This window comes from Opisthorchis viverrini (assembly GCF_000715545.1).
Source record: "Opisthorchis viverrini unplaced genomic scaffold opera_v5_44, whole genome shotgun sequence".
In the NCBI taxonomy this organism is placed as follows: Eukaryota; Metazoa; Platyhelminthes; class Trematoda; order Opisthorchiida; family Opisthorchiidae; genus Opisthorchis; species Opisthorchis viverrini.
In genome coordinates, this window is record NW_008751700.1 from 13,486 (window position 1) to 28,074 (window position 14,589).

The 14,589-nt window shown below is 42.5% G+C and overlaps 1 protein-coding gene across 1 annotated transcript; it reads right to left on the reverse strand.

Moving 5' to 3' along the window:
* Positions 1-3,322: 3,322 nt before the first annotated feature.
* Positions 3,323-13,269, reverse strand: T265_13177 (hypothetical protein; the record flags this gene model as incomplete). The annotated part of the gene is made up of 4 exons (XM_009167643.1): positions 3,323-3,486; positions 4,182-4,455; positions 6,517-6,702; positions 12,952-13,269. Coding segments are annotated over 4 exons (942 nt in total), but the record flags the coding sequence as incomplete, so codon positions are not given.
* Between the last annotated feature and the right edge of the window lie 1,320 nt (positions 13,270-14,589).

The window sequence follows — 14,589 nt, forward strand, 5'->3', positions numbered from 1 at the left end:
GATTCGTGTCATGGTAAGTCACTAGGTTGAACTGTGGCATCTGGTCTTAGCTTTAACTAACTAATGAATGAGGCCAAGGCGCGAAAGAACTAATTCTCGTGTTCATTGTTGTGTCAGTGCACTTAAACTGGCTAAGGGCTCTCAATAGCTCCCTGCTTGTTTTAATGTCATTCTTATTCCTTCGGGTTTAGATGTGCGTCAGCTGCTCGCACGTAGCATCATCTCCGGCTCCGCACAAACCACCAATTGCTTGCTTACTGTGCGTAGTTGTCCAGTGGATCAATTCCTGTTAATCTGAGTATGAATTTCGCGTCTTTTGTATGCTTGGCGTCCCATATTTCCTAGGTCTTACTATCGGTAGGCTTATCAAATCCCTTTGGACGTCTGATTAGTCGGGACAGACGGGGACGCGCCTCTGAAAAGCAGATAGTGCTACTGTTCTGTCTGACGTTCAAAGTTTAAGCGTTGCTGGCACCAAATTATTCAGGTGAAGCTTCCAGTACAACTCAACCTTAGTCCAGTGAGATAGTGTAGTGGTAGCAAGGAAGTCCTGGAGAGTTTTCGGATATCTCCGGGATTCGCGGAATCTGCTGGCCTGTCAGGTGCTAAGTGAAGAATATACAGAGAAATCGACTCCGGGTGACTGCATGAACAGAATTCACCTGAATTGTAAAATGTTTAGGACCCATTGGACAGTCATCATCTCAGGGAGTTTTGGTAAGCGATTGGTGTAGTTAATGCTGGGAAACGTTTCGCTCTTGACACAAAAGCTTCGTCAGGCCGAATAAGCAGTTCACCAGGTTGGTTGGTGACTGGTAAACAATTCGTGAATCCAACTCAATCAATGCTGGATTTCGGTCTGAATTTATTGTTTGTTGATTATTGAGGATGACTAACATTTACCATAAGTTGATAAGGAGGAATTGTCTTCTTGTTGAAGCCAGATTTTTCGGCCTTGCTTTTCAGGTTTAGGACACCTCAGTGGAAAGTTACTCTTAGCAGCGCACACAGATTTTGTTCGCCTGTGTGCGCCGAGGTGTGTCAGGACGATTGGATTGGGAGTGGTGGTTAAGTGGACCTTACTCTGCTCGAATTCTTTACTATTAGAACCAGACTATTTTGCTGATTACTGCACATCGCCTCATGTGGCCCGATGAAGCTTTTGTATCAAAAGCGAAACGCTGCTCAACTATAAGTCCGCTGATTGTTTACCAGACCTCTGTGTTACAAAGGATGTAACAGAATGATTGATCCACATCGTGCTTAGCTGTTGGTGATGTGATCAGTTTGAGTGACTGCTAGAGGACACTGTGCAGCAAGACGACATCGGTTACTACTGAGGACAGTGCTGCATAACAATATCCAGTCAGAGCGATATTCAGCGAAGGCAAAAGCATACAGGACAAAATGGCAACGAGCAACCTACATTTTGTAAAATTGCATTCACAACCACTGTTAAATGAACTAATATCAAGGGGTATTTACTCCAAAAAGATCTCTTCCGACCGATGACTTACAACGATGCGAACCTCTTCACAACTCGCCGCAGTGGTCTTCAAAACGCCAGAGGTGCACTGCCACATGCAAGATAATGGCAGTAAGCATTTAGCCCAATGTCTGTTCTTAGATCTCAAAATCCTGTTTTTCGTAAATAGTATATATCAAACGCAAGCAAGCTCAGTCTGTCAGCAAGAGTGGCTTGTTGTTGCCCAAGCTTCAAGGTACGAGCGTTACAGGCAGCCCAAAAATCGGGCGCCCGGACATTTGGCGTAATGTTTGGAGTGTGTGAAGCTGTCGGTGATGATGGTTAGATAGGGCCTAACAGACGTGCCCTGCAAGGGGAGCATTATCAGTGGAGTATGCGAGGGGAGAAGAAAAAGTACGTGAAACAGATGGAAAGGAGACGTCAAAGTGGCGTATTTTTGCTCAAGCACCCTGAAGTATGCAGCAACCAAGGCGGTGTGACTGACAACACGGCGCGAGAAATCATGTGGTACGTGGTTGATTTTGGTTGAGAATCACGTTCGTACGCGGGCTGGGGTAACATCATGGAGCCCAAACCTAGACAGGATGATAAATAAGGCCATAGGCCAAAGCGTTTGGTTCAGATGCCTGACCGTAAAGCAGCACATTTTAGCGAGAAATGCAAGGATATTGAAAATGTTGAAGTCCAGTTCGCCATACCAGCTCCTACTCCCACGTAAGAGCCCCGAAGACTGTGCTTGTCAGATTTCTAAACACTGGTTAGTCTAGTATGAGAGACTGAGGAGTCGGACAGATAACCCTGAGTATAGCTCAGTGTTAAGGGGGCGCGCAAACTGTCCCACTGTCCAGTCACCGCGTGTGCTGTGTACTCTCCAGGACGAGTTCATTCCTGACACTATCCAGCGGTGTTAGGAAGCGCACGAAAAAATTCAGCTGGTGTCAAACAACCAACAAGGCAGCTGCATCGACATGAGATCTAATTCGGTAATCGGTCCGTCTGGGTTATGCGTACAGAGGTGTAAAAAATTTCCATTCAGATCCCGTCGGGTTTTGAGTTTCTTTAATGGTATACATTCATGACTCAAGTAAGATGGACTGATATTAAGTCTTCGCAGTCAGGAATCTCGTATTTTCAGAAGGACGTTATCTAAAATTTAAAAATGGGTAAGCATGTGCAGCATTTTCTCATCTACTATGCTTATCCTTGTCTGATCTGTCATCGAAATACGTAACAGCGAGAGCCTACCCATCCTGTACTTTATTTACCTTGCTGACCTTCATTCAATGACTTATTTTCATGAGGTATGTGAAAGGCTGCATACAAACACAAGGTCATAGTGGTACTGGAAAGAAGAAATTCCTGATAGAGCAGGGAAAACGATACATTGATGAACCGTTAAGTTACAGAAGAAAACATTCGGTTGAAATTTCTCCTAGAATTTCTCGAAAACGATAACTTCGCAATTGATTCCAAACGTTAATCAAGTAAAACTCTTTGAACTTTGTCTCTACAAATCATCAATTCCCTGATAAAAAACAAGTTCAGTTACATCCTTAGAATTTCAAACAGAAAGATCCATCTTTAGGAAGAAGTTTTATTTCCTTTACAGACTTATTGGTGAAAAACGTCAGAAGTAGCACGACAAATCCTTCATTCGAAATCCCATCGAGAAGCTGAGGTTAATATAAACCTTAGGTTAATAGGCATTCAACGGAAGTGTCCCACGTTCCTTGGCTCAATGTTTCTAACGCAGAGCAGTGTGCACCAATCACGAACTTGCAAAGAATTTGCACAGGAATGAAGAAAAATACTTTTAAATTAATAAAAGGCTTACTTTGTAAAGCGTACGAAACGAGTGCGCCAGTAGGCTAACTCCAGGGATGGCCCCATATCGTCCGTTTCACGGCGAACCTGATCACACTGGTTCAAAAGTTGCTCGATCTCATTTCCCCACTTTCTGACCAACAAAACCAAACGTTCCAAAGACTCGGAACTGTTCACTGAAAGGTGTGGACGGGCGAAAAATTTCAAGACACGTAAACAGAAAGTGGAGCAGTTAATCTGAATGTTTTCAATTAGCCTAACGAAGAGACCAGTAAAATGAGACTTTGAGGGACTGTAGTCTCTACAGTCAGTAGTCTTCTGGAGGAAATAGTCTAGGCAAGTTAAAAAATTTCACTGGGCGGGGATTTTCCGGAACGTAGTATTGATCAAAGTAAATACACATTTTGTTCGCAAACGAGGTAGACGCTAACATACCTCATTCACACTGTGCCAGCAAAGCTGCTGTTAAAAAAATTAGCAAAGCAGTAGCGTGCTTACTGAACTGTGTGCGATAAGCTGAACCACAGAATAAAAGTGGGCTAACCTTGTACATTTGTTTCAATTGGTCAGTATCACGTGGAAAACAAACAGGGACTGAGTTTAGTGAATAAGCGTTTCAGTATTCGTTCAGCCACTGACTGGACGGGTAAGTTGCGTGTGTACTTTCTGTTCACCCAAGTAAGTGTGGAGGAGTACTGGGTCACCATACAGTAGGCTTGGGAGCTACATGCGACGCTATTTCACTTGGTGAACAGTAAGTGTAATGAGTGCGTTCGAGGAGAGCGTTTAGCAAATAATCACAGGTTGGCTGCACCTGTGAGCCTGACACCAGTGAAGCGTATTGCTGTGGCTCTCCTTTATGAAAATACACTGTGATATATAAAATATCGTACCGGCTGGAATACGAGGCTGCCCTTGTGCAGCGAATTCAGTTGAAGAATATCATAAACGAGAATTTCACTTAAGTTTCCCGTCGAAACCGAATTTATACGGCAATATGTGTATTTGCAATCTATCCAACTTGGTTTCAAGAAGAACATAAGATTGGTGGAAACTCGGGGGCTGTGCCTATCTGAGTAGCCTTGAGAAGGACGAAACCGGTCTTGGGCTGTTGAAGAACCTTGTAAGAAGTTTTCTTTATGGGACTTCACAAGGGTAGTTCATATGAATCAGCGAAAATGTTTTCTATTCGTTAGAGTGCAGGTCAGTGTACATAGACTGTTTGATACTTGAAAATCTAATGATGCTTTTACTTAGTTACATAAAAAATGTTTTACACTCGATTCTCCGAGACAAACTTCTAGGATATAGTTCAATATTATGTTATGAAAGATTACTGTGCATTTTTGAAGGCATTTTCGTCCGGTTGATGAACTCGTGAAATTTATTTCTGAAAAGCTATCCATCGCTTTAGCCTAGTTGTTGCGGCGAGAGGCTATACTACCAACTATGTATTTGTCTTAAAGCTATAAGATTGAGACGAAAGATAACAGATTTTTTCAAGTGTGAAAAGGGTGATTGCCTGCCTGAGTGGTTGTCACAAACGTAGCAGCTCAGGAAAGTCACTGTATTTGATAACCGCTCCTCCAACAAAGCATAAGCTTCGAGAACTACACTCATCTGCAAAGCAATTTGGTTTTCATGAGAGACTCAACTGAATCTCCCGTTTATTCTATTCTTCCATGAAAATTAAATTGATTTGCAAATGAGTGTATTTCTCAAAAACAGTACAATTTGGGTTCAAGTGGTACATAAGTTGACGGAAACTCGGGGACTGCGCCTACCTGATGAGCCCGAAAAAGGGCGAAACCGGTCGTGGGCTGTTGAAGGGTATTCAGCAAACTTGTGAGTAGTTTCCTTTATGAAAGCATAAGCTTCTTCGAAGAAGAAATGGACGAGGTCTTATTGTGGCCCTCAGAAAATGGAAAATAGTGGAATAGTGTTTGTCTTTAGAGGGCACAGGCTTTCTAGTTTTCAGGAAGCACGCAGAGTTTGAAACGCAGTTGTATGACTTAAGTGTCGTATCGATGTCCCGATAAAGTATAGCATAGCATATTGAAGTCGGCACTCTAGCAGCCAGTCAATACATGACATGGTTTCCGTTGATGAACGATGAGTGACGCTATGTCCTAAGTTAGAGCTAATCACAATGATGATCGTGGCCCAACGATTAGGTGTTCAGTCACCGGCCGGAATGTCACGCGTTCGAAACTCTCTGAGGTTTGTGAGATGCGCACTGCTGACGATTCTCAACACAAAGAAAACAGCTGTACACTGCTTCCAGGCTTCACTGGAAGGACAAAATCTCTATTGCATGTTGAAATCATTCGGCGTAATTCACAACGCCAGAATAAAGATGAATAATGAATTTTACCTTGGATATGGGAAATGACTGCTCTGAATCCGCAAGTGGCAAGTTATCAATTTTGTTCTATTTGAAACTAATCGATGATGGAGTTTTAAGTAGCTTTCACAGTCCTCACTGATATTGCAGCGAAGACCGTGACCAGATATTTTTGCTAGCATAATGAATAGTTGCTAGTACATCGCCTGTAAACGGATAGTTGCCTAGGGTGATTTCCAAACTTCAGAATCGCTCCCTTCAAGAGGTTTAACAGTCATTCGCCGAGAACCGAAATCAAATATACACTGATCATCATCGGGGTGTTTAATTGTGTATAACAAAGGTTTCTAAAATAGAAGTAGTTTGACAACGTGTTCTAATTGATTTTTGATACGTTTTCCCTCAGAGGATACATGCGTTTTGGAATTTATTTCCGTAGAAAGGCTGCTTGGGCCTATAAATATGCAATACCAAGGAGTGCATATAAGTTTTACTTGTATTGTATATAGCCATCACCCAAAGAGCGAGTATAACCATATCGTGACCGTTTTTGTCTGACAGCCAGTGAGCTCGGTTTCTGGAGGGGTGACTGAGAATAATGTCAACACTTAAGTTTTTGGGAAATTCAGAAACTACTTGTGAGTCTACATCAAAATGAAAAGTTAGAATTGTATTCAAACTTCCAATCGTTTTCAAATGATAGGTGAAATGAACCACCGCCTCTAACTTCTACTTGAACTCAAAGCCTGAACGCTTATGGTTCCGTAAGTCTGTTGTACTGTACAACAGTTATCTATTAGATAAAATTCAAGTAACACAGGTAACAGGCCAAAACGATGCAACAATCAGGCAGCTTACGGACGGTTTGCAGTTCACTCGGACTTTTCAGTTTGTCAATTAGTGCGATCTCTTCATTTGTCGCCAGAACCATTTTATCTTCCGCATTTTCCTTGGCACCGATGAGAGTTTCCCGATAACGCCTGATACACATTAGAAATTCCTCGACCTCAGGCGAACTTTGTGTATCTTTGCCCAGGTTCCCCCAGTCCTGAATGTGGGACAGGCATTTGAGCGTAAGGTAAATTGGCGGTTTGAAAAGTCACTGAGCTTAAGTTTTCAGTTCGCATTGAATAGTCTGTTCNGGGTAGCCTGTCAAGTTATTGTACGTTAGAGCTCGATACTTTCGAATTCCAAAAACTACCCCACACTCGGTATAGCATTGATATGCAGACCATACACTATCGGCAAAACGCGAATCTGTCCTATTCCAAACTAAGATAACTTGCTCAACTAGCAAACAACTACTTCACTAAGGTAAATCTTGCGGCACTGAACTACCGTGCGAAAAGTGGGATAAATTTTCCGGTGAAGCATTCAAAGGCGTTGCGGGGTAACTTTGCCCACAGATGCAAGATCCTGGCGACTCAGCCAATTCAGTTGAACAAAATATCATCAAAATTTCTGAAGATTTCATTTGAGAACAGTCAGCCTGAGCTTGTGCAAAAGATACAGGTTGTTAGGGGCACGGTTGGAGCCCTATTTCGGTGGGGTGCTTTTTCATGAATAACGAAATCTCAACAGAACGCTGGACTCAACGAGATTTTCCAATCCTGAAGATCGTTTGTTCAATTCTTGATTAATTTTTAGGCAATCAACGGTAAGTGGGTTGCGCAATTTCTTACATTCGCATCTTTCAGAAGTAAATGATCAGTGTATATGGTCACGTAAGCGTCTACAAGCTGAGTGAGCGAACAAATGAACTTATTTTGTTATCTGATGGAGCAAACGTGTCTAGTGAGTTTGAAAGTTTATTAAATTGCTCAAGAATTGGCAAAAGCATTCCAAGCTGGTCTATGCAGTATGCGTGAGAAGTTTTTAAATGCCGCATCGATAATCGCACGGAATGTGCCGTCAAATCTGAGGAAGAGGACTTGCTCCCACAAAAAAATATTATCTAATGCACACTAGTACGTATATGAACAACGGCTGTCCTCAAGTGATGAAGACAGATATGTACAAGAAGCGTAAACAACAGGTATGGCATCCGCAGCATAACTGAGAAAATCCTTTGGAGCGAAGCTTCCTCATATCGACCCCAATTACACTTTTCAAGGAACCTCCTCCCCTCCCGCAATCCCACCGATGGTTGAAAGTGTCCAATTTTGTATCCGGTTCTTCTGCGTTACTCTATGACCTGCTTGGTTGACTGCTGTTTTTCTGTCTGTTTTAACCTGTAATTTTCCTTTACATTAATGGAACACATTTGCAAAGTGTAACCTCAGATCATTCAAGGCCAGCGTTGGGACAATGCGCATCTGGCCGACTTTCAGAACGGACAACTGGCCAAAGCGAATTGGATCAAGCAGCCACGAGGCTTTAGTACTTGTGAACGATCGCAACCATGCTTTAATAAGTAGTTGGGACGTCCAGAGTTAGGCAGGATATTGTCTGGAACCGTTTTTGTGGGGAGCCGAAACATGTTTATGGTCCTCAATCCACGTATTTGCGTACTTCAGTGCCCTTAGATCACTGACTGCCCTAACAATCGGAATCTAGTTTAGAAACTGGGAAATCCGTGTAAACTCATTTGTTCTGGAGGTGCCACTTTACCAACAGCTGCGCAATTGATTTAATAACGTTGATGTACGTTCCTCTTGTTATCCACCCACTTGATTTCTGTGCTGTTTTCACTTTGGCACGCGCACCAACCCTCCGTGACTCTTGCGTGTAACTTGGAACAGCGGAAACACTCAAGTATTGATGGGCATCTGTATAGGTCTTGAGGCATGGTTGTAAGCAAAATACTATCTCTTACCCATTCCAGGCAAGCGATACAGTATCAATATATCCCTACTATCACATCTCCCCTGAATAGTAACTCAAAGCTAAACATGGATTTCGGTTGTGACATTGGGACGTATGTGGGATTTCAATTTATAATGTCAAGTCGCATTAAAAATGAGACTGTGGAAGTAAGATGCAATGAATTAGCGGAGTGCACCGTCGAATGTTGTGTGCTTAATCCAACCAACGCTACTATGTAGTGTGTATTAACTGATGCAACAGAAATTAACCAAGACTCCCTGTTGTCACAAACTTGTCCCCAGCAAAACTAGCTTCTAAAGGTACTACAACTACCTCATTGTATGGGTTCAAAAGTGGTGTTTTGATCTTTGGATAAGACTGGAACAAAAGGAGTGAACTGATCTGAGGGCTCATTCTCTGGGTAGCCTGTCAAGTTATTGTACGTTAGAGCTCGGTACTTTTGAATTCCAAAAACTACCCCACACTCGGAATAGCATTGATATGCAGACCATATGCTATCGGCAAAACGCGAATCTGTCCTCTTCCAAACTAAGATAACTTGCTCAACTACTTCACTAAGGTAAATCTTGCGGCACTGAACTACCGTGCGAAAAGTGGGATAAATTTTCCGGTGAAGCATTCCAAGGCGTTGCGGGGTAACTTCGCCCAAAGATGCAAGATCCTGGCGACTCAGCCAACTCAGTTGAACAAAATACCATCAAAATTTCTGGAGATTTCATTTGAGAACAGTCAACCCTAGCTTGTGCAAAAGATACAGGTTGTTAGGGGAACGGTTGGAGCCCTATGTTGGAGGGGAGTTTTTCATGAATAACGAAATCTCAAAAGAACGCTGAACTCAACGAGATTTTTCAGTCCTGAAGATCGTTTGTTCTGGTTCCATTTTTCAATTCTTGATCAATTTTTAGGTAATCAACGGTAACTGGATTGCGCAATTTCTTACGTTCACATTTTTCAGAAATAAATGATCAGTGTGTATGGTCACGTAAGCGTCTACAAGCTGAGNCCGTGCGAAAAGTGGGATAAATTTTCCGGTGAAGCATTCCAAGGCGTTGCGGGGTAACTTCGCCCAAAGATGCAAGATCCTGGCGACTCAGCCAACTCAGTTGAACAAAATACCATCAAAATTTCTGGAGATTTCATTTGAGAACAGTCAACCCTAGCTTGTGCAAAAGATACAGGTTGTTAGGGGAACGGTTGGAGCCCTATGTTGGAGGGGAGTTTTTCATGAATAACGAAATCTCAAAAGAACGCTGAACTCAACGAGATTTTTCAGTCCTGAAGATCGTTTGTTCTGGTTCCATTTTTCAATTCTTGATCAATTTTTAGGTAATCAACGGTAACTGGATTGCGCAATTTCTTACGTTCACATTTTTCAGAAATAAATGATCAGTGTGTATGGTCACGTAAGCGTCTACAAGCTGAGTGAGCGAACAAATGAACTTATTTTGCTATCTGATGGAGAAAACGTGTCTAGTGCGTTTGAAAGTTTATTGAATTGCTCAAGAATTGGCATAAGCATTCCAAGCTGGTCTATACAGTATGCGTGAGAAGTTTTTAAATGCCGCATCGATAATCGCACGGAATGTGCCGTCAAATCTGAGGAAGAGGACTTGCTCCCACAAAAAAATATTATCTAATGCACACTAGTACGTAGATGAACAACGGCTGTCCTCAAGTGATGAAGACAGATATGTACAAGAAGCGTAAACAACAGGTATGGCATCCGCAGCATAACTGAGAAAATCCTCTGGAGCGAAGCTTCCTCATATCGACCCCAATTACACTTTTCAAGGAACCTCCTCCCCTCCCGCAATCCCACCGATGGTTGAAAGTGTCCAATTTTGTATCCGGTTCTTCTGCGTTACTCTATGACCTGCTTGGTTGACTGCTGTTTTTCTGTCTGTTTTAACCTGTAATTTTCCTTTACATTAATGGAACACATTTGCAAAGTGTAACCTCAGATCATTCAAGGCCAGCGTTGGGACAATGCGCATCTGGCCGACTTTCAGAACGGACAACTGGCCAAAGCGAATTGGATCAAGCAGCCACGAGGCTTTAGTACTTGTGAACGATCGCAACCATGCTTTAATAAGTAGTTGGGACGTCCAGAGTTGGGCAGGATATTGTCTGGAACCTTTTTTGTAGGGAGCCGAAACATGTTTATGGTCTTCAATCCACGTATTTGCGTACTTCGGTGCCCTTAGATCACTGACTGCCCTAAAAATCGGAATCTAGTGTAGAAACTGGGAAATCCGTGTAAACTCATTTGTTCTAGAGGTGCCACTTTACCAACAGCTGCGCAATTGATTTAATAACGTTGATGTACGTTCCTCTTATTATCCACCCACTTGATTTCTGTGCTGTTTTCACTTTGGCACGCGCACCAACCCTCCGTGACTCTTGCGTGTAACTTGGAACAGCGGAAACACTCAAGTATTGATGGGCATCTGTATAGGTCTTGAGGCATGGTTGTAAGCAAAATACTATCTCTTACCCATTCCAGGCAAGCGATACAGTATCAATATATCCCTACTATCACATCTCCCCTGAATAGTAACTCAAAGCTAAACATGGATTTCGGTTGTGACATTGGGACGTATGTGGGATTTCAATTTATAATGTCAAGTCGCATTAAAAATGAGACTGTGGAAGTAAGATGCAATGAATTAGCGGAGTGCACCGTCGAATGTTGTGTGCTTAATCCAACCATCACCTAGGAGACAGCCTTTTTGTTTGCTAGGTGTCATGGCTCAGATGGAGCGAAATGTACTAATCGCAAGTTACATTATTTTGGAAAGATCAAGCATGTGAAAAAATTCCACGTTTTATTGGAAATCTAGTTGGATATTAGTAAAATGGTGCAAGGATTATCCAGTAGAAGGACCTTGTTACAAAAGGCTTATTAACGTGAATTTTAGAACGTGAGTAAGAAAACATCGATTGTTGAGCATTTTATGCAAGATGCGCATCCTTAGACTAGACTGAGACATGCCCAACTTCTTCCTGGTCCATTCACTAGACAAAACATGAGGTCGGTAGCAATATATTAAACGGTCGATAGAAAAGAAAACCCGGTTTTTAGTTTCATGAAACAAATTACCGGAGGTCTTTGGTTCCTTGTGGAGAGTACATGAAGGCTTGGCCCATAGCGGCCTCTTTTATGTGGCATCCTTTACTGAGAGGGAGTACAATTCAAGACGTCACAGAATAGACGGCAGCTAAGCTCTTAATCGTCCTGATGAAGGCGGACGTCCCTTTAATGACCCATATGCCATTTTTCACATCGGGCAAACATAGGTTGTGCAAAATCCGAGATATAATCAACGTATGGTCTGTGAAGACAACAGTTTTCTCCAGCTTCTCCAGCCTTCTCCAGCCAAGAGAAGGCTCCTGGTCAATTTTGTTAATAAAATGACGTGTCGTTCGAGATGGAATAACATAATCCTAAACCCAAATTTTGGTAGCACTTGTCGACATTATTCTCATCTTTGTTGTGCTTGTGAAACCTCTCATTACTAGATAATGTCCTCTTTACCACTCTAGCTGTCTGCTTCGTTCTCGTCCTTAACAGTAGTAAAAATCAGTTCTTGAACGTGCTAGCATCAGAGCACGAATACCAAACAGTTTTTATGCATTGGGTTAAAAATATTCAAACGGTCTTTTGAACATTTTGGTACTTGTGCACCGACCACACTTTAAAATGGGCCTAAAAGTGCTCAACTTTTTGTTTCAAGAGACGAAAAATAGATTGACGTTTGTTTCCAGCCCTCAACTATCGTCCCCACATTGCAGCTTTGCTCTACTGCATATAGTAGGATCATTCATAAAGCAACGTGCATTTTTCCTGTTATTTCAACTCAGTCTGCTGTAGGCCCCATTCACCAGTTTTATTCCGTACTCGAACTTTCCAAATCCCTTCATTGATCGCTGACCTCTGGTATGACTTTCTGGTGTAATCAGTTCGACTGTTCGCTTGTTGATGAATCAACATGAGTGCAGCACTTCAAGATGGAGCAATCAGTCAGGTTGAAGACTTCTGTTTGGGGATACTGAGACGGGGATCAAAGCGGAACTCCATGATTGTGTCCCCCATACTATTCCAGCCTGTCTGGACTATTAAGATTTTATCTCCCTGTTTTATCCCACTGCACATTCTAAATGTTTTTTAATATTTTACTCGGCCTTAGCTTGGCACCTACGTTACTATGGTCACCTTACCTGAGAGTACTAACTAGCTGAACACTGCTTACCGCGTGTGTGCAGTCTCACTTTTGCAACAAATATCACTTGCAATTTTGTCAGCCCACCATCCGAATATAGCAAATGGGTTGTTCGTTTCTTACCCGCATGAATAATGTTTAGCCAATACACTGCTTACAAAAAGGAAGATGGAAACCTAAGTACCATTCGGAAAAACGAAGACATTCACATTCCTTTTGTCACTTTAGAGCAGAACTCTAGAGGGACTTACGCTTATGTGTTCGAGGACAGGGATAGCCAATCGCTCAAAGTAGGTCTGTAGTGAGTGGAGGAAGTTATCTTCAATAGCATCCAGCTGCTGGAACACCACCTCGCTACTGATGTTGGCAGCGGTGATGGCCTTGTCCGTGGTGCGCAAAAACACGTAACATGCACCAGATAGTCTCTGAAATGAACGGACAGTTGGTACAGTGCCAGCGAAACGTCGATCAAATCCGGGAAATGTGGCAAATGATATCAGTGGAAATTGTGTTTGCTTTGCTTCTGTGCTAGTGGTGTTACAACGCCGAATCCGCTTTGTCCATCGCATCAGTACAAAGGTCGGACGGAGTGGACAGTACACCTGCAATTTTCATTCTGACCACATACGTTGCGATCATAAGATTTTGGCATGGTACCGCCAAGTAAGTACAGGATTAACAGAAGGGCTCAAAGTAAGGGAAAATTTAGTAAAGAGCGAGATAACAAAGGAGACTGAGTAGACCAAACCTGTGCTGAAGTTCTAATTGGCTTAATTTGGAAATGGTCAAAGTGTGGCTACAGGAATATATGTGTGATTTTCACACTGTTTTTATGACATCTCGAGCGGAAAGTTATCGTAAGAGAATAGTTTTTGATCTGGGTCACAGTGGGTTGAACTGTTGAGTGTACTGAACAGTTGAAAGAATGGAACCAAATCGGTGGCACACGGCCTTACTCTGGCAAAGTCCGGTACGAATTGGCTCTAAGATGATAGCTTTGACGATCAGCCCATGAAACACCTTAAACGCCTGCATAAGTATGCAACACAAAATTGAGCTAATCCCTAAATTTTTCACTGATAATTGAGAGTGGTCCGCGAGCTTCTTATGACAAAAGTAGGAAACATGCTGTCCGTTTCATTGTGATATTAACAGGACTCACTTCACCTGATCCCTGAGTGATGAATATTCTTGGCGTAAAATTCTGTTCATCACGTGTCTGAGACTATTTCAGGAGTAAATGAAAGACCAAGAAAGTGTAAAGCAATGGAACGATAACAAGGAGAAACTAATCTATATATGCTCACATATAAACACCTAGAGCTGCTCGTCACGTGTCCTATTTCAGGAGTAAATGAAAGACCAAGATAGTGTAAAGCAATGGAACGATAACAAGGGGAAACTAATATATATATATGCTCACATATAAACAGCTAGAGCTGCTTTCCACCACCTGAAAGGATTGACGTGAATGTTCTTTGCTGAGGACAATCTCTCCATATGTGGATGACTGCGCCAACCGAGCGCATCACCGCGTAACTTTGTTGGGAGACTAGCCCATATTTGACCTTCGAATCGTCATTAGGGGTAGCTTTACATAGAGCACATCGGATGGCAAGTAGACGGGTGAGAAAGCTAGATTTTAAGTACACGAGTGGTTGGTATTTATCATCGCTCGTACTTATGCCTACGCACTCATTATTAATGAATATATTTTTCCTTGTGAACATGAATGGGTTTTTTGGCGCGATGGTCACAGCTGCACGTTTCGGCCCACACTTTGCCCCATACTTCTGAGGAATTCACTGAGGTCAGTAGATTTGCGCTGGTCATTTGTGAAGGGCGCTGAGGGTAAATGTTCTGTGTTTTGCGTCAACAATAGCGTAAGT